At 35.3% G+C, this 23,847-nt stretch overlaps 1 protein-coding gene across 2 annotated transcripts in view; it reads right to left on the reverse strand.

Moving 5' to 3' along the window:
• The window catches only part of AGL (amylo-alpha-1,6-glucosidase and 4-alpha-glucanotransferase), a 79,439-nt gene that overhangs the window by 20,455 nt on the left and 35,137 nt on the right, over window positions 1–23,847 (reverse strand). The window contains exons 21-27 of one of the 2 annotated variants that reach the window (XM_019919868.3): window positions 22,734–22,864; window positions 19,504–19,640; window positions 19,098–19,231; window positions 18,020–18,195; window positions 13,718–13,820; window positions 10,292–10,517; window positions 8,953–9,064 (exon numbers count right to left, since the gene is read on the reverse strand). In XM_019919868.3, the coding sequence (XP_019775427.2) occupies window positions 8,953–9,064; window positions 10,292–10,517; window positions 13,718–13,820; window positions 18,020–18,195; window positions 19,098–19,231; window positions 19,504–19,640; window positions 22,734–22,864 (1,019 nt within the window). Of the gene's footprint in view, window positions 1–8,938; window positions 9,065–10,291; window positions 10,518–13,717; window positions 13,821–18,019; window positions 18,196–19,097; window positions 19,232–19,503; window positions 19,641–22,733; window positions 22,865–23,847 lie in introns of both variants that reach the window. The other variant, XM_073810504.1, reaches the window with a different exon arrangement.

Here is a 23,847-nt window from a genome sequence, read left to right on the forward strand (position 1 = left end):
GAACCCAAACAGGCTCACACTAAGACATATCATAATTAAAATGGCAAAAGTTAGAGATAAAGAGAATTCAAAGGCAGCAAGACAAAAACAGAGAGTCATATACAAGGGAACTCCTATAAGATTATCAGCTGATTTCTCTGCAGAAACTTTGCAGGCCAGAAGGGAGTGGCATGATATATTTACAGTCCTGAAAGGGAAAAACCTACAACCTAGGTTACTTTGTCGAAAATTAATAAACCTTTAGTCAGGCTCGTCAAGAAAAAATAGAGAGGATCCAAACAAACAAAATAAGACATGAAAGACGAGAAATAATACATGCTATCACAGAGATACAAAAATTCATAAGAGAATACTATGAATAGTTATATGCCAACAAATTGGATAGCCTAGAAGAAATGGACAAATTTCTAGAAATATACAGCCTGCCAAGACTGAGTCAAGAAGAAACAGACAATTTGAACAGGCTGATTGCTAGAAGTGAAATTGAATCTGTAATTTAAAAACTCCCAGCCAACAAAATTCCAGGAGTGGAAAGCTTCACAGGGGAATCCTACCAAACATATAAATAAGACCTTATACCTATCCTTCTGAATCTATTCCAAAAAACTGAAAGGAGGGAACACTCCCAAATTCATTCTACTAGGCCACTGTCACCCTCATACCAAAACCAGACAAAAACACTACAAAAAAGAAAATTACAGGCCACTATCTTTCATGAATATAGATGAAAAAATTCTCAACAAAATATTAGCCAACTGAATCCAATAATACATAAAAAGGATCATATACCATGATCAAGCTGGATTCATTCCAGGGTCACAAGGATAGTTCAACATAGGCAAATCAATCAATGTGTTACACCACATTAACAAAAGGAAAGAAAAAAAATCACATGATCATCTAAATAGATGCAGAGGGCTTCCCCGGTGGTGCAGTGGTTAGGAATCCACCTGCCAGTGCAGGGAACACGGGTTCGAGCCCTGATCCAGGAAGATCCCACATGCCGTGGAGCAACTAAGCACGTGCGCCACAGCTACTGAGCCTGTGCTCTAGAGTCCGCAAGCCACAACTACTCAGCCTGCTTGCCACAACTACTGAAGCCTTGTGCAACAAGAGAAGCCACCATAATGAGAAGCCCGCGCACCACAACGAAGAGTAGCCCCGGCTCGCCGCAACTAGAGAAAGCCCTTGCACAGCCACAAAGACCCAAATGCAGTCAAAAATAAATAAATAAAAAGAAATAAATAGATGCAGAAAAAGCATTTGACCAAATTCAACATTCATTCATGATAAAAACTCTCATCAAAATAAGTATAGAGGCTGGGCTTCCCTGGTGGCACAGTGGTTGAGAGTCCGCCTGCCGATGCAGGGGACACGGGTTCGTGCCCCGGTCCGGGAAGATCCCACATGCCGCGGAGCGGCTGGGCCTGTGGGCCATGGCCGCTGAGCCTGCATGTCCCGAGCGGGAGAGGCCACAGCAGTGAGAGGCCCGCGTATGGGAAAAAAAAAAAAAAAGGAAAAAATAAGTATAGAGGGAACATATCTCAACATAATAAAGGCCACTTATTACAAACCCACAGCCAACAAAAATACTCAATGGTGAAAAGCTGAAAGCTTTCCTGCTAAATTCAGGAATAAGACAAGGATGCTCACTCTTGCCACTTCTATTTAACACTGTATTGGAAGTCCTAGCCACAGCAATCAGACAAGAAAAAGAAATAAAAGGTATCCAAATTGGGAGGGAAGAGGTAAAACTGTCTCTATTTGCAGACGACATGATATTCTATATAGAAAACCCTAAAGTCTCCATCCCAAAACTATTAGAACTAATAAATAAATTCAGCAAGGTTGTAAGATACAAGATCAATAAATAGAAATCTGTTGCACTTCTATACACTAATAATGAAATATCAGAAAGAGAAAGTAAAAAAAAAAAACAAAACAAAACAAAAACCTATGGATAAACTAAACCAAGGAGGTTAAAGACCTATACTCTGAAACCTATAAAACATTGATGATGGAAACTGAGGATGATTCCAAGAAATGGAAAGATATCCTGTGCTATTAGATTGCAAGAATTAATATTATTAAAATGGCCATACCACCCAAAGCAATCTACAGATTTAAATCCCTATCAAAATACCCATGACATTTTTTTTCACAGAACTAGAACAAATAATCCTAGAATTTATACAGAACCACAAAAGACCCTGAATTGCCAAAATAATCCTGAGGAAAAAGAACAAAGCTGGAGGTATAACCCTCCCAGACCTCAGACTATACTACAAAGCTACAGTAATCATAACAGCATAGTATTGGCATAAAAACAGACACATAGATCAATGGAACAGAATAGAGAGCCCAGAAGTAAACCCATGCAGCTATGGTCAATTAATCTATGACAAAGGAGGCAAGAATACACAAAGGAGAACAGACAGCCTCTTTAATAAGTTGTGCTGAGAAAACTGGACAGACACATGTAAAACAATGAGATAAGAACATTCCTTCATACCATGTACAAAAATGGACTCAAAATGATTTAAAGACCTAAATGTAAGACCTGAAACTAAAAGAGAACATAGGCAGAACACTCTCTAACATAAATCACAGCAATATTTTCCTGGATCTGTTTCCTAAGGCAAAAGAAATAAAAGCAAAAATAAACAAATGGGACCTAATTAAACTTAAAAGCTTTTTCACATCAAAGGAAACCATCAACAAAACAAAAAGACAACCTACAGAATGGGAGAAAGTACTTGCAAATGATGCAAGCAATAAGCAGTTAATATCCAAAATATATGAACAGCTCATATAACACAGTATATTTAAAAAAAACCCAAATAATAAATAAAAAAATAGGCAAAAGACCTGAATAGACATTTTTCCAAAGAAAATATACAGATGGCTAATAGGCATATGAAAAGATGCTCAACACAGCTATTATAGAGAAATGAAAATAAAACCACAATGAGGTATCACCTTTTATCTGTCAGAATGGCTATCATCAAAAAGCCTACAAATAAAAAATGTTGCCGAGGATGTGGATAAAAGGGTACCCTTGTACAATGTTGGTGGGAATGTAAGTTGGTGCAGTCACTGTGATATTTTTAATATCTAAGTTAGGTCATATCACTCCTGCTCAAAACTGTTCACTGGCTCACTTCAGTAGGGAGGTTCCTTAAAAAACTAAGAATAGAACTACCATATGATCCAGTAACCCCACTCTTGGACATATATCCAGAAAAAATGAAAACTCTAATTCAAAAAGATACATGCACCACAATGTTCACAGCAGCACTATTTATAATAGCCAAGACATGGAAACAACCTAAATGCCCATCAACAGATGAATGAATAAATAAGATGTGGTGTATATATATATATATATATATATATATATATATATATATACAGTGATCTACTTTAACATGAATTTGTTTGAGTACTGGTGAGACTGAATGCTTCCCCCTATGTTTATTAATGGATGGTTGATGTATGTCCTTGGGCAAGCTACTTTTACCTCCTCCTATTTCCTCTATTATGAGCTAGGAATAGAGGTACTAGCTTCTGGAAAATGTTTGTCAAGTGATACACAAAGGCAAAGAGCTTTTCAGTTTATTTGATATTAAATATATGACACAAAGGCAAAGAGCTTTTTAATTTATTTGATATTAAATAATTGGATAGTCAATGTTTAGTGAGTAAATCTCAGAGATTTAGCTACAAAGTCATAAGAACACATACAAAAAGGTACACAAGTCAAAATGACTATGAATGAATAGGTTGTTTCAAATGCAAAAAGTGGGTAGAAAATTTATTTTTGCACTTTCTGATGAGTTGGCAAAGTATTCCAGGCTATTGGCTCCCTCCCCACAATCAACCCTGGAGAAACTACAGAAGTATATGTGAGGTATTGATGTGAAGAAGTCACATAATGTTTGGGAGAAACTAATAAAAACACGTGAGGACTTCCCTGGTGGTGCAGTGGTTAAGAATCCGCCTGCTAGTGCAGGGGACACGGGTTTGAGCCCTGCTCCAGGAAGATCCCACATACCGTGGAGCAATGAAGCCTGTGCACCACAACTACTGAGCCTGTGCTCTAGAGCCCACGAGACACAAACTACTGAGCCCGTGGACCACAACTACTGAAGCCCACGCGCCTAGAGCCTATGCTCCGCAAAAAGAGAAGCCACTGCAATGAGAAGCCCGTGCACCACAAAGAAGAGTAGCTCCTGCTCACTGCAACTAGAGAAAGCCCGTGTGCAGCAATGAAGACCCAACACAGCCAAAAATAAATAAATTCCTTAAAAAAACCCAACTCTCTCCAAAAAAAACAAACAAACAAAAAAACAAAACAAACAAAAAATACGTGAGACCTGACCAGACACTTTGGACTTTTATTCCACCTTGGCTCGTAAGGCTGCTGTGTTACAACTTAAGGAGATTGCTTCTTTTCAGTGCTTACAGAGTAGCTAATAATCAAGGGAATATGAAAAGATAAACATTAGATAAGATAAACAAGGGATATGAAATATGATAAGGGATATGAAATATGACATTAGATAAATCAAGGGAATATGAAAAGATAAACATTAGATAAGATAAGGTAAACATTATTGGGAAAACATAAACATTAGATACCAGAGGAGTCTAATGACTATATAAAAAGAGAAACTGAGTAACATATTTCACATGAAGCAGAATTACTGGACAAGATGGACCAATAATATACAATAAGCAAATTAAATATCCTCAAAGACATAGGTAAGATATTATTAACATGAAGCAGGAATAAAAGACATTAAAAATGACTAAGTGGAGACGTTAGGTCTGAAATTTTTAATAGTTGAAATAAAGAAAACAATAAAGTGATAATAAGGGACTAAACAGTAGATAGACACAGCTAAGAATGAATTAGTGAGATGGAAGATAAGATTGAAAAATTCTCCAGAGGTAGCAGGAATGGTTAAAGGGAGGAAATAGAAAAAAAGAGCTAAAAGCTATGGGGGGCTACCCTGGTGGCGCAGTGGTTGAGAGTCCGCCTGCCGATGCAGGGGACGCGGGTTCGTGCCCCGGTCCGGGAAAATCCCACATGCCGCAGAGCGGCTGGGCCCGTGAGCCATGGCTGCTGAGCCTGCGCATTCGGAACCTGTGCTCCGCAATGGGAGAGGCCACAACAGTGAGAGGCCCGCGTACCACACACACACAAAAATAATAAAATAAAATAAAAGCTATGGGGATAGAATTAAATCAAAAGATATCCTGACAAAAGTATCCCCAGAAAGTGGAAAGAGAAGGAAGAAAATACTTGAAGAAATAAAATGATAAATATCCTAGAATCAAGAAAGATCTCAGGTTAAAAGCACTCATACAGTACCAAATGAAACAGATAAGGAAAATTAGAGTAAAATCCTGAATTCAGACAAAGAGATGGTTCTAAAATCTTCAAGAAAGAAAGAGTAGATCACTTCTAATGGAACAAGGTATAGGTCCATATACATTTCAATAGCAATATTGGAAACAAGAAGTCAACAGAATAATATTTTCTAAAGCATTTAAGAAAAAAAGCATTTATGTCTAATCTGTCATTTAAATATGAAAGCATAATAAAAATACTGCCAGCCATACAAGGCCTCAGAGCGCTTGACATGTAAGTTCCAACTTTAAAAACATTCATATAGCAGCACTAAAGATACTCATATAGCAACAATAAAATGACTACAGCAAGGCACTGTAGTAGTGGGCACTGTTCTGAGAGGTTTTCATATATTAACATAAATAAATAAGCTCATCTGATTAACTCAAATAAGGAAAGAAATAAATCTTAGAGGATATTAGTAAGAGAGATGGAATGAAAAGATGATCAAATTACACATAAAAGTTTATTGTTGCCTAAGAAAAAGCAATAACCAAAGAAAACAAAAAGAAGTACAGTCATAACAATTCAAACTGAAATTCCACCTGATAATATCAAATAGGAATTCAGGGAGAGGGGCACACACTAAATTACTTATTCTGTTAGATTTTAATAAGTTAAAGAAATGAACATAGACATGGTAAATTAATACAGATATAGGTCTTGAAAACAAGAATCATAAGAACAAAAATAAAATGAATTAAAGTGGAACGAATTGTTTCTTTTAAAAGAAATTTGTAGGGCTTCTCTGGTGGCGCAGTGGTTGAGAGTCCACCTGCCGATGCAGGGGACATGGGTTTGTGCCCCGGTCCGGGAAAATCTCACATGATGCGGAGCGGCTGGGCCCGTGAGCCATGGCCGCTGAGCCTGTGTGTCCGGAGCCTGTGCTCCGCAACGGGAGAGGCCACAACAGTGAGAGGCCCGCGTACCACAAAAAAAAAAAAAAAAAAAAAAAAAAAATTGTAAAAGGCAAACTCACATAGTTAATAGAAGTTAATGTGAGAGATTATCTTTGAGACATGAAGGTGGGGTAGGATTTCTGAAATGAAATATGGTGAAGAACACCATAGATAAATTGGGAAAAGGTTTGTGCAATTCTAAAACTAATGATGGACAAATATCTAGAATAAACAAACAACTCCTGATAATCAACATGAAAAATACAGGAATGCCAAAAGAAAGATGAGTAAAGGCATAGAATATGAACAAATAATTTATAGAAAAGGAAACTTTCCAAAGAGGCCAATAAACATATGAGCAAATACTCAAATTCAATAACAGGAGAATTGCGAGTTAAAACAATTACATATGGCTTTACACCCATATTTGGCATTAGAGGATAATGCCAAATGTTGGTAGGCATATGGACACTTAAGAAGCTACTTTGATTGTTAATGGGAATAGAGACTGGTGCAGTAATTCTGGAAAGGAATGTGGTAGTGTTTAAACAAAGGGCATAAGAGTATAGTATATGTAGCTCTGATATACCAATGTTAAGTGAAATAAGCCAGACATAAAAAGACAAAAATTACATACTTCCATTTATACGAGGTACCTAGAATAGTCAAATTCATAGAGACAGAAAGTAGATTAGTAGCTACTAGAGGCTAGCAAGGGAGAGAATGAGGAATTATTGCTAACTGGGTATAGTTTCAGTTTGGGATGATGAAAAAGTTCTGGAGATGGATAGCGATGATGGTTGAAAAACAGTGCAAATGTACTTAAAGCCACTGCACTGTACACTTAAAAATGGCTAAAATGATATACTTTATGATAAAATGGTAAACATGTATTTCACCACACACACTTAACAGTAGAAAACCAGCAATCCAATTAGAAAATGGATAAAAGACATGAATAGACATTTCATCAATGAGGGGATATGGATGGTAAATAAGCACATGAACAGATGTTTAAAACCATTAATAGGGAAATGCAAATCAAAACCACAATGTGTAGTGGTCTACACAATTATCAGAACATCTGAAAATAGGTGATAACAACAAATTCTGGCAAGGACGTGGAGAAACTGGATCTATCCAGCTTGCTGGTGGGAATGTGAAATGAAAATAGTTTGGCAATTTCTTATAAAACAAAACATGTGCTGACCACATCACCCAATCACATTATTGGGCATTTATCCCAGAGAAATGAAAACTTATGTTTACAAAAAAACCTGTATATGAATGTTAATAGCAGCTCCATTTGTATTAGCCAAAAAAATTGGAAACAACCTAAATATCCTTCAAAAGATGAATGGTGCATTCATAAAAGGGAATACTACTTAGCAATAAAAACTAATAAAATATTGATAAATGCAGCAACTTGGATAGTTCTCAAGGGGAATTATGTTTAGTGAAAGAACCAATCTCAAAAGGTTACATACTATATGATTCCATTTATCTACATTCTCAAAATGATAAAGTATAGAGATGCAGAACAGATTGGCAGTTGTTAGAGACCAGGGGTGGTTGGTGTGACTATAATGGGATAGCACAAGGAAAACCTCTTTGGTGATGGAACAGCTCTGTACCTTGACTGTGGTAGTGGTTACATGAAACTATACATGAGGTAAAACTGCACAGAAGTACACACACACACATACACACACACACACATACACACACACACAGATGAGTTAACGTAAAACTGGTGAAAAAGGAATATGGTCTATAGCTTAGCTAACAGTATGACACTAATATCTATTTCCTGATCTTGATATTGTACTACAGTTATATAAGATGTCCTCATTGGGGGAAGCTGGATGAAGGGTTCAGGGTACACTTATGTGTCATTTTTGTAACTTTCTATCCATCCCCAATTCTTTCAAAATTAAAAAGTTGAAAAAAAGGTCTATATGCACTTAAAGCAATATATATTTTATAAGACAATACATGAATATACAACAAACCCATTGGAATGTCTCTTAGGGGAATGAGTAATAAAATAAATTATTGTTAGCCTTGCACTGGTTAATGATGATGACAGTGTGCCATAAAAATAGGAATATGATGAATTTCAAAGAGGTTATAAAAGTATATTTTAACTCTGAATACAAATAAACCTGTTTATAAAAAGTATTTTATAAGAGCCTAGATTATGGGGCAGACAAACTGGATGAAATCCTAGCTCTGCCACTTAGCACCTGTGTGACTCTGGGCAAACTACTCTGCTTCAGTCACCTTATCAATAAAAAAGGGAACAATGTTCTCAGAAGTGTTAACTGGGAGTAACGTAGGTAAAGTAGTTAGCACAATGCTTAGCACATAGCAAGCACTTAGTTATTAGCAATTATTGTTATGATTATAAATTCAAGCACCAAAATTACCTTTCAAAATGGCTGACAAAAGATATAACATTTTATCTTTCCTCTAGAAACTAAAACTAAACTGGTGAGATCAGAAACTCTTAATCTTTTTCATTATTATATTCTGAAGTTTTATACACAAATAAAATACTTGTGAAATAAATGAACAATTACAAGGTTTAATTTCATCTCATCACTAAATCTTTACTATGTACCTAAAGTTATGTACCTTCATCCTTCATGTTCCGATCTATCTGTGGACCAGCATTCCTTTCTCGGAACTGTATGCCCTGCATGTGTCTTTGCATAGTTTCCTGTATTACTTCAAACAGTGGTTGATCCTGTTTGAGATATAATGGATGTTACCTCTGTTAGAAATCACATTTTTCTTATCGTCTCCCAAATTCCACAACTGAAGTTTTGTGGAAACATATATTTTTCCCTTAAAAGGAGAAACGGGGATAAGGGGTGGGACTGGGGAAAGAAGCAGCTCCTATACATCATATAATAGATCAGACCTTTGGCATATGAACATTTAACATGCTGTAGTTTTAACTATAAATTCTGTGACATGAAATAATTTGTAATTTGCTGATACATGAAAAATAATCTTGTGAGCTTGTGTAATCTGCGTTAGAGTGAACAGTTCAGCTAATAAATGAATCTAGCTTATTATACAGAAATCTGAGTTTTAAATTGGCATTGCTGTTCTAATTCATCCACATACATAGCAATGGAGATAAACTATATACTATAATGGTAATTTACTTTAGGTTAAAAAAATTTTTGGACAAATATTCTTTGAACACTTCATGATAGAAACATTGTAGTGACATAAATCTATGCTAGCCCTGAGGTAGCTTAGAAGTGCTCCATACCAAATAAACTATAACATAAATGCAGATCAGAAGTGGCAAAAGTACAATATCCCTGGGGGAAAAAAGAACACAAAAAAATGTTTATTCATTCTGCACTGCTCATAAGATAAACTCTGAACTCCCTGGATTGGTAGCCAAGGCTCTCCAACCTGGTCCACCCTTTCCACAATCCCCTACTACCCTATAGGTACCCTACACAAAAAGCCAAACTAGACTGAGCAGTATGTCCTAAACTGTGCGTCAATCCACCCTGTGCTTTATTATTCATTTCATCTTTAATATCTTCTCACAACTTCCCTCATCTCTGATGAAATCCTACTCACCTTTCAAGGTTTAATTTAGGTGAAATTTACTTTCACCTAAAAGTTTCACCTGAAAGTTACTTTCTGTAGTCCTTCCTGAGACCCACCTACTAGATCATCTCTCTTTCTTTTATGAGACTACACAGCACTTCCCTCTTTTTTGCAATGATTGTATTATATACACATCACCTCTTCTACCATGTTGCAAGCTCTTTAGGCAAACAGCAAGTCTTATCTCTGTAATCTCTCATAGTAGCAGCAGGTGCTAAATAAATACCAATATTTGAAGAATTTGTAAGATTCAGATTCTTAATTTTACATGTATTTTATATTAGAAGCTAAAAGTCATTTTTCAGGAAAAAAAATTATTTTAAGAAATGATCTTTACCAGTGTACCAGCAGACAAAGGAGCAGAATCATCTGTAGGATACATTCTGGAAACTGGGCACCTGAGAATGTCTAGACCATTTGGGACCATTTTACAATAATCCTGAATACACTGCAGCCACCACCACACAGCATCTCGGCAGTTGTATCTGGCATAAGTTCCTTCACCCAGGAGATTAGGAATGAGACCATGTCTCAGGGTACCAGCAAATGCTAAAATAATATTCCTAAAACAACAGAATTAGGTGAATCATTTGACATGAAAACAATCACTTAAAAAATTGAAGACAAAAAAGTCACTCTTGGTAATCATTATTTTTTATGTATTTTCTCTCCTGCCCTTATTTCTTTGTATTTTCATGTAGAAAGAGGTCATAATATAAAATAAGCACTGAATTAAAAGTCAGGAACCTTGAGCCTAGCCCTGTCTTTTTCTCTAACAATCTGTGTGACTAACCACCTCTGGGAGAATTTTTTTTCATCTGTGGAGTTTGGGATTGGACTGGGTGATTTTTAAGGTCCCTCATAGCTCTAGGTTTTACTTTTGAAATCCCTCGTATTTCAAAATCTGAGGAACTAAGAACATGAATCTTATTACTTTAAATAGCAGATACCAAGAATAAAACAACCATATAAGAAAATAAATGGGTAAAAACTGACCTTGAAAAACATAATTTATTTTCAAAAACTTGTAGAGAATATTTTATCTTTCAAAGTGTTATTCTACTATCATACACCAAATGACAACTTTGTAAGATGGCATGGCATTCTAGAAAGAGCATGAAACTGAGAAATAAGAAGACTGAGATTTAAATCCTAGTGTTGCCATCTGTATGACCTTGGAAAAGGCATTTAAAATCTCTAGGCCTCAACGCTTTTTGGCTAAACCATTTAGAAATTTAATTAATTCTATATATCAGTTCAATGCCCATTTCTTTTTAAAAAAATTTTTTAAAATTTTTGGCTGTGTTGTGTCTTCATTGCTGTGCATGGGCTTTCTCTAGTTGTGGTGAGTGGGGACTACTCTTCATTGCGGTGTGCAGGCTTCTCATTGCAGTGGCTTCTCTTGTTGCAAGACACGGGCTCTAGGCATGCGGGCTTCAGTAGTTGTGGCACATGGGCTCAGTAGTTGTGGTGCACAGGCTTAGTTGCTTCGTGGCATGTGAGATCTTCCCAGACCAGGGATTGAACCTGTGTCCCCTGCATTGGCAGGTGGGCTCTTAACCACTGTGCTACCAGGGAAGTCCCACGCCCATCTCTTAAATTATAGTGTAAGAGGAACTTTTTATCTTTGCAGTACCAAAGTGTTAGTATGGACTGTGACACTTCCAATTACTAAAAAGAGTATTAGCAATCTTAATCATCTAGAACATGTCATACATGAGAAAGTTGAATAAAAAGTCCTCTGTCCATGAACATCTCTGCAGAGGGTGGAAGTAGAACTATCTGTGGTAGAGACAGCCATGTGTCCACCAAAATGGCTTTCCTATACATCCCAGCCTACCTTACACTTGGCTGTGGCCAGATGACTGCATTCTAAGGCAAAAGAATGTTAAGTACATGGAACAGGTGTGTGTTCCTCAGGCTCTCTTTCCCTCTCTGCCAGCTGACTGGAGAGAACCTAGAGTCCCTGGAAGATGGTATATCCTGAAGATAAAGAAGCCTATATCCCTTCACCACTAAGTAGAAAGTTCCCTCCTCAACACCCGTACAGGATCAGAAGCAAATGAATTTCGTTTGTGAAAAGCCATTGAAATTTAAGAGTTTATAATTCATAGCAGCTAGCACTACCGTAACAAATGCATTATCTTCTGGGAAGTCATCTAGATCAGGGGTAGGCAAACTTTTTTTCTGTAAAGGGTCAGACAGTAAATATTTTAGGCTTTGTTGGCCATATATGGTCTCATCATATATTCTTTTTTTTTTTTTAATGATCCTTTAAAAACGTAAAAACCATTCTTAGCTCATAGGTCATACAAAACAAGTGACAGGCCATAGTTACCTGATGCCTGATCTAGACAGTCATATGTAAAACTAAGTAGCAGAAATTTTTGACAGTACATAGAAGTGATCATTGGGAGCCCAGATAACAATGAAAGTAAAAATAATTATTTTAAAAATGAACATTTATGGAGTGCTTAGCATGTGGCAGACATTGCTCTAGATACTTTAACCGTATTAGCTTATTTAATCTTCACAAAAACCCTATAAAGTAAGTGCTATAACCATTCTACGAAGAGCACAAAGAGAACAAATAATTTGTCAGGTGGGCATTTGGAACCAGGATTAGAACCTGGTAGTCTGGCCCAAACCCAAGTTCTTAACCACTATACTATGCTCCTGACGTTCCACTTCCTACTTCTTAATCACGATCATTTAGGGGCATTTGGGGAAGAAGCACACAGCCTCCCAAATTTCTACAGCCCCATAATAGTATCTTAAGTCCATAATAAAAGGTCTTATTATATATTAGGTTAGTATAGGGAAGCATATAATACATTTTTGATGCTTACTTAGAAATTTCCAATTTTAAAAGGATCAGAAATAAAACTTGTCATTTGGAGAGGCAAACCTCCAGTTATTTCTCGGGTGACATCAAAATAAGGTAACATATAAATGCTTTTTTTGCTACAAATTTTAACTTGCAGAGCAGTGATTTCAAACTTTAGTCTTAGGCTGCTGAAAATCACCTGGAGCCCCTGCAAAAACACAGATTGCCATCTGCCAAATCTGCCCTTTCCACCCCCAGGTTTGGATTCAGCAGATCCAGCATAGAGAACAACAACTTGCATTTCTAACAAGCTGTCAGATGATGGTGACACTGCTGATTTGTGGAACACTATACAGCACTGATGTAGAGCCTTTCTTTTCTACCTCCGATAAATTCATACATAATATTGTGACATAAGAAAACACCATTTTAAGTCTAGAAAACATAAAACTGGAGGTTACAAGTTCTGACATTAAAAAGAAGAAAACCTGGTATTATAATTCTTTCTACCGGACTCCATCAAAAAGCCAGCAATGCCTTCATTATGAAAGAACAGAAAATGGCAGACTTTCCAATTTTACCTAAAAGTTCATCTGAGTTCTTACACTTAACTTGGGCATAGAAATTTTACTCTTTAGTGAGTGATGTTAGTAATATGGTTATACATTTTTTAGTTTTACTTGAAATAAAGTAGCAAATGCTAAAGATAACCTGATCTGTAACATGAAGGGTTAGAATTTGGTAACTTTAAAGATTTTCACTTCTTTGAAATTCTACGATTCTATTAATTGAATATATAAAAAATAAAATTAAAAAACACACCTACGGAAAACATGCCTCCCAAATGTTGAGAATAGATGAATAAGAAAAGTTTGAAGAGCATGTGAAAAACATGCGAACATAAACCTGCATTGCAACTTTTTAGAGATTTCCTACCTGGCCTCCAAGTAGCGTCCAGTAATCAGCAGCAGACCTCTAAGGGCAATAAAAGTATCCCTTCCCCAGCAGCGGAAAATACCAGAAGAAAAGTGAGGTAAGCCTAACAGAAAACACAACAAAGTAATACATTAACCTTAATATACACAAACCTATGAACTCCATTACTATAGATGAGTTGCTCTAAATTTGGGGGTCAAGGATGAGCTAAAAAGAGTCTTTAAACCCTCTTAAGGTATCTGCAGAATGTATGGCTATACTTAATGTCAACTTTTGTGTGATGAGGTTCCATAATCATATCTGATTCTTAAAGGAATCTGTCACCCAAAATAGATTAAGAATCAGTGCTAGAGAGCGATGCTTATCTGAATTGGTTCAAATGTGTGAGTCTTTAAACACAGATAAACTTTCTTTTAGTAAATTAAAGTTAAAGATTAAAATCAGAGGTCAAATAATTAACACATCAAGAAACTCTTAATATAATAGTAATGATATATTTTAAAAGGTTCTATGTGTAATTCGAAGGCAACAAATTAATCTAAATATGAGATGATTACCTTAATGATACATAATTAAATGTTTATTAATCTATCACTATAGAGTTACTTTATTACCAAATTTCCCATTGACTTAAAATGACTTAGAAGTGTATAGTTTGTTAGCCAGAGACAATTTTTACAGATGAAAACAAGGATTTCAGATGCCAAATAACCTGAACATTCTAGGTAACTGCAGCTTTTATGCATGAAGTAAAACAGAGTGACTGATGGATAAAATCTAAAATTTTACTTTTAGATTGAGTTTGGTTTCTTACAAAACATGAAAAGAATATAATTGTTATCTGTACTAAAAACAATAATCAGTAGGAAAGTAAAGGAAATTAGCATTTCACTCAAGAAAACCAACTATGCTGAAGTAAATGTAACAAATATTTTAGGAAGGGAAAACTGAGGTCATAAAATGTTCACAGCATTCATTCGTAACTATTTTCTAAACACTTAACACTATTTGACAATATCTTGTTTGTTTTCTGGTTTGTTGAATGAATGTCTCTCCCCAATAGAAAATAAGATCCATGATAACAGAAATCTCATTTGCATTGTTTACCAAAGTATATCACTGAAAATTGTAACTGGTACATATCACTATAAAAATTTACTGAATGAATGAAATAAAAGATTAATTATAAAAGGTAAATTGAGAGGTGAAAGAATTTGACTAAGATAAACAAAAATTGGCAATACTTCACAAAACTTTAAGTTTCTGTTTACTGGGTCTTCACCTTGTATGTTCTTCTGTTAAGAAAACATCAGAACTAAAGGTAACATCAGACATTTTTTTCTATATTGTCTTTCAAACAGTGGTACAAAATTTCCCTAAACACTTTGGGTATTGTTTATACATGGTTCACATATACAGTTTATATACTGGGTTGGCCAAAAAGTTTGTTTGGTTTTTTCCGTAAGATGGCTCTAGTAGCGCTTAGTTGTCTTTAACTTCATTCAACATAATTTTGTTATACTGTATTGTGACAGCTGTCATATCTGTCGTGCATTAAAAAAAAAAACTTATCAAAATTGGTGAATTTTTGTGTAGCCATTTTAATACTGAAGATGGAAGAAAAAAAGCAACATTTTTGGCATATTATGTTTTATTATTTCAAGAAAGGTAAAAATGCAACTGAAACGCACAAAAAGATTTGTGCAGTGTATGGAAAGGTGCTGTGACTGATTGAACTTGTCAAAAGTGGTTTGCAAAGTTTTCTTTTGGAGATTTCTCGCTGGACGATGCTCCATGATCAGGTAGACCAGTTGAAGTTGACAGTGATCAAATTGAGACATTAATTGAGAACAATCAACATTATACCACATGGGAGATAGCCGACATACTCAAAATATCCAAATCAAGCATTGAAAATTATTTGCACTAGCTTGGTTATGTTAATCACTTTGATCTTGGGTTCCACATTGGTTAAGTGAGGAAAACCTTCTTGACCGTATTTCCACATGAGATTCTCTACTGCAACGTAACGAAAACATTCCATTTTTAAAACAAATTGTGATGGGTGATGAAAAGTGGATACTGTACAACAATGTGGAATGGAAGAGATTGTGGGGCAAGCAAAATGAACCACCACCAACCACACCAAAGGCCGGTCTTCATCCAAAGAAGGTGATGTGTGTATATGGTGGGATTGGAAGGGAGTCCTCTATTATGAGCTCCTTCCGGAGAACTAAATGATTAATTCCAACAAGTACTGCTCCCAATTAGACCAACTGAAAGCAGCACTCGACGAAAAGCATCTGGGATTAGTCGACAGAAAACTCATCATCTTCCATCAGGATAACTCAAGACCACATGTTTCTTTGATGAGCAGTCAAAAACTGGTACAGCTTGGCTGGGAAGTTCTGATTCATCCGCTGTATTCACCAGACATTGAACCTTTGGATTTCCATTCATTTCGGTCTTTACAAAATTCTCTTAATGGAAAAAAAAAATTTCAATTCCCTGGAAGACTGTAAAAGGCACCTGGAACAGTTCTTTGCTCAAAAAGATAAAAAGTTTTGGGAAGGTAATGGAACAAAACGGTGCATACGATGTTCAATAGACTTCTTGGTGAAAATTAAAAACGTGTCTTTTATTTTTACTTTAAAAATCGAAGGAACCTGTTGGCCAACCCAATATATGGTTGATGATGTAATTCTGATGATGATGATGACAGCAGCTATCACATATATATATAGTACTCTGTGCGGCACAGACTTCCTGGTACTTTAATCCACTTAATACCTTGCATAAAATGTAAGTATAGATAGATCCAAGGGTGAGTTTGAGTTGGTATGCCCCAAAATACAGGCAGTTAGTCTTTGTTAAAAAGTCAAAACTAAAATCTCTAGCACTGATGTGTGGAAATGTTTGTATTAACTTTTTGAACTCTCAGAGTATATGACTTAAGATCACACATCTTCTGAATGATTTCTACCTTGTCAATTACTATAAAAGCTTATAATTATATACATATATTGCACCACTGTCACCAAAGGAAGGTATTCCTGGCCTTTGTATTCATTTAAAAATGAAACGAAGAAATCTATCTGCAAATCTGAGAACAGTCCTATATATTGTTAGTATGGAGTATATAAAACTCTCCTTTAGCATGTTAGAAAGAAATCCCAGAACTTCTATTTATATTTATGAACTTATCTTTTTAGTTTCTCTTTTTGTTTTACATTGTACCTGATATGTAAACATACCAAGTATCATAGCTTATATCAGTATATCATTTATGATATCAATATATCAGTATATTTATTTTGGGAGTGCTTAACAACAGCAGTGAATAATCAAAAATGTTGAGATCACTATTCTATGTAATAGGCTTCTAAACAATAAGCTTTAAAATCAAATTCTGCCTATCAACTTTTTTTCACAATGGCCCTGTTCAGTTTTATGACCATCTGCATGGATTCACAGGGGAAAGTACCAGAAGGAGATCAAATAGTTGAGTGAAAATCTAAAACACAATTACATAATTAAAACATTCAGAAGGTTCATATGATCATTCCAAATGAAAAGTTAACTTCTTTTTTATTTGTTGGGTCCACTAGGTCTTTTTTCTTGGTCTGAGCAAATGCAAATTTAAGGGTAAACAGAGGAATTCACACGGACAACACTGTTACTTTCATCCTGCAGTTAGTATTTTTCAGTTTAGTTTGGGAAGTTCTAAACTTCAGTGGACTCAAATATTAAATACTTCTTAGAAATAGCTTGAAATTTATTAAGAAGAAACCAAAAGCCTATTTTGCTTAGATTTCAACTTGTTACTTGATTCGGGTTTTAAATCTACTTTCAGGAAAAATACCAATAGAGCTGAAAGCATTTGATTGCAATTAGACACATAATAAAAATTATTTAACATTTGTTTCGTGTTTTGTAACTTGGTTGGGTTAATTTTACAAGGTTGGGTTAATTTTTAATGTTGGGAAACAAGTATAGTGTAATGGAAAAAGGGTAGTAAAACAAATTTGATTAAAAAATGCAAAATGTCATAAGTTGGAAAAATAAACATGAAAAAAAGGATTAACTGGCCACAATAAAAAATGCACATAAATAAATGTCTGGTGCACAGTGGTAATTAAATAGTTAGAACGGTCATTATTTTTACAAGTGAATACCTATGAAATTTTACTAAGCAGTAACATGAAATCTTGAATAACATCATGAGTTTTTTTAATAATAATTTCTTCATAGTGTCCTCTCAAATCCTGACTTACACATTTAACCTTGTACATAATTTCTTACCTGCAGCTAGAGACACACAACACTGCTCCTTCTCTCTTGTGATTTCATTCAGCCTGCATGGTACATCCATAAGGGAAGGTGAAAGAAGTGGCAGAGAAGGGGATTTTCCTACTCCACACATTTGGACTGAACCCAGGGAAAGGTGTTTCACAAAGGTAGAACCGTTCTGAACAAAGCTGCAACAATGTTATAGAGTTCAAAATATTATGTGTGGAAATACAAAATTTTTTATTATTCATTTATTTATTCAAAAAATTTTATTAGGGTAAGAACAACTAAGTTGAGACCTACCTGTGTAAAACAGATTTTTAAGAGTACAACACAGTATTGTTATTTATAGCCACAATGTTGTACATCAGATCTCAAAACTTACTCATCTTGCATACCTGAAATTTTATACCCATTGATTCAAAAATTTTTGGCAATATTATTTTACTTGGTTTCTTCCCTTCAAAAAGTCTCTCTACACAAATGTGTAACAATGCTAATATCAGTAGAACAAAATTTTCAATTTGGATAAGGTTTCAGAACTGCTTTCATTTCACCCAGTATTCTGTCTAGCTGGCTTTAAAAGGCCTGTTGTAAAACAAATGGTAGGGCTGAAGTTTTGTTCCTTCTGAGATCATGCCCAAATCGATTTGGCAGCTCTTCACTGGTACATTCTGACCTGTGGTTTCATTTTAGGGAAATTCACCAATAAAGGCAAATTTCCTTTATCATAATAGAAGAATATTTTTTCTGTTAATTAATGAAAAATTAGAAAAAAGAATGCTGTGTGTAGATTTACGAAATTGTATCCATTAACTTAACAAGTCAAGGAATAAACGGAAACAGATAACATAAAACAATTAAAATTTCCCATCAACACGTTTTTTAGTTTTATAGAACAGATTTTAATATCTGTTTTTGTGTGTTCCAGATTAAAGGATGTTAATAAATTTACTACCCACTTATCAACTTCTTCAGCTCTATGTGTGTATGACAATTCCTCATGTTTTGGTCTTTTAAGAGTGTTTAAACTGACTGTATGTGGCTTCTATACAAACATGCTTATCTACTCAAGCTTTGCTGGATATACCTTGACATCTGCTTCCATGCTATATCCAGGAGAGTGGTATATGCACCAATTAATATAGCATCAAAGTAACAAGGGATAAGGTAACGTGGGATCTGCTTCAGGTAGAAGAACATAGCCTGCAACCATTTACCAACCTGTTATAAAATAATTTTAAGAGTTAATTTGATGTGCTTATAGGCTAGGTGTATTTTAAAAGCTAAATCCAAACATTCAATTCTACTATCTAGCAATCTATTAACCAGATTTTCACTTATTAGAACTGAAAGATGATGAAGAAGGGAGGAAAATGTTTCAGTTTAGAAAATAATGTTTCAGGTTAGAAAACAATATAAATATTATATGTAGTATGTTAATATACTTCTTATTGTGCCCTTGTTTTTCTGGACTAGAATATAGCTTTACTTACTTCAGCAATGGTTCCTGACCGTGAAATAAGCCGGTTACTGACATAGTCAATCATCCAGTCTCCAGATCTCAAATTATCACAAAAGGGATGCCCCAAGTCATTCTTTGGTCTTATTTCTGCCAATATGGACATTAATCCTGAAAATTTAGAGAAATATCATGACAATTTAATCACTGGCAAAGGTAGTTTGTTCTCATAGCCTGGGCTGCTGCTAGTCTCTAGAGATTTGGGGTGAACACATATACAGGTAAACAGAAGGACTGCACAGTCCTTAGTGGCACTTCCCAGGGCTGGAGATAAGTGTGGCAATACTGACTTGAACCAAGATACAAAGGCATACTGAAGGGGACTGCTGTCACAGGAGCTATGCGGAGTTTTCCTAGACTCCTATTTTCTGGGGCTGGTCCTGCTCTTTTGAATTTTAATATTACAATATTCAAAGGCAATTGGCATAGCTTCCCTGCCCTAAGGATCTGGGGGAAGAAAACTGATAAGTCTATATCTTTTCACAGTTGAAAAGTGGTGGATTCCTTAATATTCAGGCAAGATTTAAGAAAATCATAGAACTGGTTTCAGAGACAGCAAGAGCACCTATGGTGGTAATAAATAAAGTCTGTTTTGGAGAGGCTCTTTGAAATATAACAGGAGGTACTTGGAACTAAATGAAGTATCAAAATGAGGTATACAGGCATATCCTCAAGTACTACTCAGATAGAAGTATTAGAATTCCTATGCATATATAGCACATTCTATTATTTCAATGACAGAGCAAGAGTACAACTTTCATTATTTAATAAGGTAGTAATTTCCACCTTAAAAAATTATATTGGCTTCATTGACTTCATTTCAAATAAATTTATTTAGTTAGAATTTAATTAATTTTACTGAGTATATAGCATGTTTTGAGAAATTAAAAAATAAATATATAAATTTAAGATATTCTTTCCTTCAGGAAGCTTATAATCTTCTTTAGGAAACAAAGCTTAAAACATAAAAAAATCTAGAAAACAAGACAGTATAAAATAATGGTCTATATACACCCTAGCATTTTCAGGGAAGGTAAATATTGCTCAGTAAGTGTTAGCTCCACTTACTGACTAATGGAATGACATGACGGAGCAGTGTTTTAGAAGAGAGGTCTGATGATACCCAATGGGATGGTATGATTTGTGGAAAAGGTATCAAGAGGTTGGAAAACTGGTTAGTTGGTTTTGTAGACAGGACTTAGTCCTAGACAGGATGATAACCGTGGAAATAAAAAGGAAATAGTATACCAAAAGAGAATACAGAAAAAAATCCAGAAGTCATGATTATTGATGTGGGGTGAACACATATACAATAATTTTGATTAATTATTGATCAAATGTTGAGGATAAAAGGGGCAGGTCCAAAAGTGGATTCCTGGATTCCAACATGACTGAATATGTATTGTCACAAGAAGTAGGGAAGGGGGATTTTGGTTAGAGGAGAGAAAGGTCAGTGAAATGGTTAAGTGTGATTTAATCTGAGGTTGCTATTAACAGCCTGCTGGAAATATCAGGTGGCTGCTGGAAATACTAAATTGCCAGAGGGTAAAGGGATTGGTATAGAGTAAAAAATAAATCAGGGAAGGGCAATTATACTTAGAAAGAATGAGAAAAATCATTTCATGAGAAGGTAAAGAGAAATTAGTAAAAAACCGGACGTAACTTTAAGAAACATAAAGGCCAGAAGAGAAGTTCACACAAGTATGGTCTTTTCAGGCAAACAGAAGGAGTTTAACAGCTCAGAGTGAAAATGGTAGGTATCTGCTTAAGAGTGGTAAGATATATATTGCTTTATTACTCACAGCACAAAACATTTTTTGTTGAAAATGAGAATATTTTAGAAAAAAACAAAATGTCATAAGCACAAAAAGTCTTACAAATTTTTATTGAGAGCTTCTTATGTGCTTGATTTTGTAGAAGGTATGAAAGCTAAAAACCAAGAATCCCCCAAAAGGCAAACATTGTTCTTTCTCAAGGTACAGTCTACGTAGTGGAGTTTTAAAGCTAATTTCACTGAATACTTACTATGAACTATAAGCATTGTCTAAGTACTTTACATGTATTAATTCATTTAATTCTAACAGTAACCCCTTGTGGTAGATTCTGTTTTTTTTTTTTTTTTTTTTTTGCTGTACGTGGGCCTCTCACTGATGTGGCCTCTCCCGCTGCAGAGCACAAGCTCCGGACGCGGAGGCTCAGTGGCCATGACCCACGGGCCCAGCCGCTCCGCGGCATGTGGGATCCTCCCAGACCAGGGCACGAACCCGTGTCCCCTGCATCGGCAGGCAGACTCCCAACCACTGCGCCACCAGGGAAGCCCAGATTCTGTTTTTATCTTCATTTTACAGATGAGAAAACTGAGCCACAGAGAGTTTACCATATAGTTATACAGCTAGTCAGTGCAACCCACAAAGTGTGGTTCTAAAGCCTATTTCTTGACCACCATAATAAAGATTCATACAAAAATTATATTTATTATTAAAATAAGGCAGTAAATTCCAAGGGCTAATAAGAGACATAATAGATAAATGCAATGGGTGTCTGGAGGACAAAGAAATTACTGTGAAAGCAATAGTTAAGGAAAGATTTGTGGAAGATGTTAAGAATTGAATTGGCCCTTAAAGATGGGTTAGATGGACAGAGAAATAAGGAGTTGAAAAGGAGGTTTGGTAAGTGGGAAACTATATGAACCAGGAACACATGTGTGAGAAACCAAATTTCCTAGATAAAAATCTAAGAAAATATTACCAGCCAAATGAATTAAACTGATAGTTAAATATTTAGTTCCTGTATCCCACTTTACAACTACTCTAACTGCATAATATTTAACTGAAAGTTCTCTTTGTAGGTTAAAACAAATATGCAACAAAAAAATATTTCCAATTAGACAAAAAAGGAAGATGAATATATTTACAACCTAGTCCCATTTGGAGCCCAAACGAATGAACTCATTTAACCCTCATAAAAGTCTATGAATCAGACAATATTATTCACATTTTATGGAGGCAGAAGTTGGGGCACAGAGAATTTAAGTTACTTGCCAGAGGTCAATGAGTAGGTGGCAGAGCCATAATTTCAACTGCCAAAGCAGTTGAACTCTGAGCCCATACTCTTATTCCTATAAGGAAGACACCATATGACCCTTAAATACAAAAACAAAAACAAAAAACCCCGAAAAGTTTCACTATCCTTATACTTGCTTACCTTGAAGACCTGCATATTTAAGAGATGACCAGTTTGGTATGTTATAACACCCTCCACCATCTTCTTGTTCTTCTGATTCACATCGGTAAAGTACCTGATTTAGCTCAGCCAAAGTTAATTTAGAGGCAATACTAAAAGTTGGAAAATAAAGAAAACTGGTTAAACATACTGAAATTTCACTTGCTCTCAATAAAAATAAAGAAAATATGAATCATAACAAAAAATGTTTTAGCAATGTATGTTTTAGGAACTCAGCATTATACTATACATTGTAAACAATATACATTTATAAATAATAATTAGAGGATAAACATGCTAAAAACTCAATTAGAAGTAACATTTCTCCCAAGCCAAAGAAATAATCAAGTGCTAAATTTTATTAATTAGAAGTATACTGGAAAAATCTTTTGGTTGCTATATCCTTTATCTTATAAATTTGTTTTTAATCTTTCTAGTTCAGACTTAGTTTTTCCTCTTCTTTATATTCTCCTATGTGGGGCAATAAGAACTTTTTATGCTAATTATCTTAAACTCAAAATAATTATCAAAGGACCAATAAAAGGATAATCAAAAGTCACAGTTAACGACCTTAGAAATCATGTGTTACTCTACTGCTACATTCCTCTCCTCTTCTCCTTTCAGCTCCTAAGGTTGCATTACCCTTCAGCTTGGTTGTTTAAGAAACCAGATTTTCTTAGATAAAGATGTTTCTTGATAATGAGCAGAAGGAAGTGTTTAACTATCATCGCCTTGGTTTCCCTTTGTCCAGTTAGCAGTGAGATTGTGTAAATGACTACACCTGAATGCAGCTGAAACCCTACTTTCTTTTCTTGCACTTCTAACTACTCAGTTATATAATTTCATTTTATATAACTGAATACATATCCTCTGAGCTTAGAAAACTGTCAGCTGTGCTTTGTTCCCTCGGTCTTTGTTAGCCTCCCTCCTCCCAGCTGGGACTAACCGTTCCTTGGCAATTTGTGAATCAAGAGTGAGTCAAATCTATCAGTAGCCTCAGTACCAAGTCCATTCTAGTGCAGTATTTTTCAAGATGTAGTCAGTGAACTCCTTGCATAAGAATCACCTGCAAAGCATATTAAAGTGTAGATTTCTT

This window comes from Tursiops truncatus, chromosome 1 (assembly GCF_011762595.2).
Source record: "Tursiops truncatus isolate mTurTru1 chromosome 1, mTurTru1.mat.Y, whole genome shotgun sequence".
Lineage (NCBI taxonomy): Eukaryota > Metazoa > Chordata > Mammalia > Artiodactyla > Delphinidae > Tursiops > Tursiops truncatus.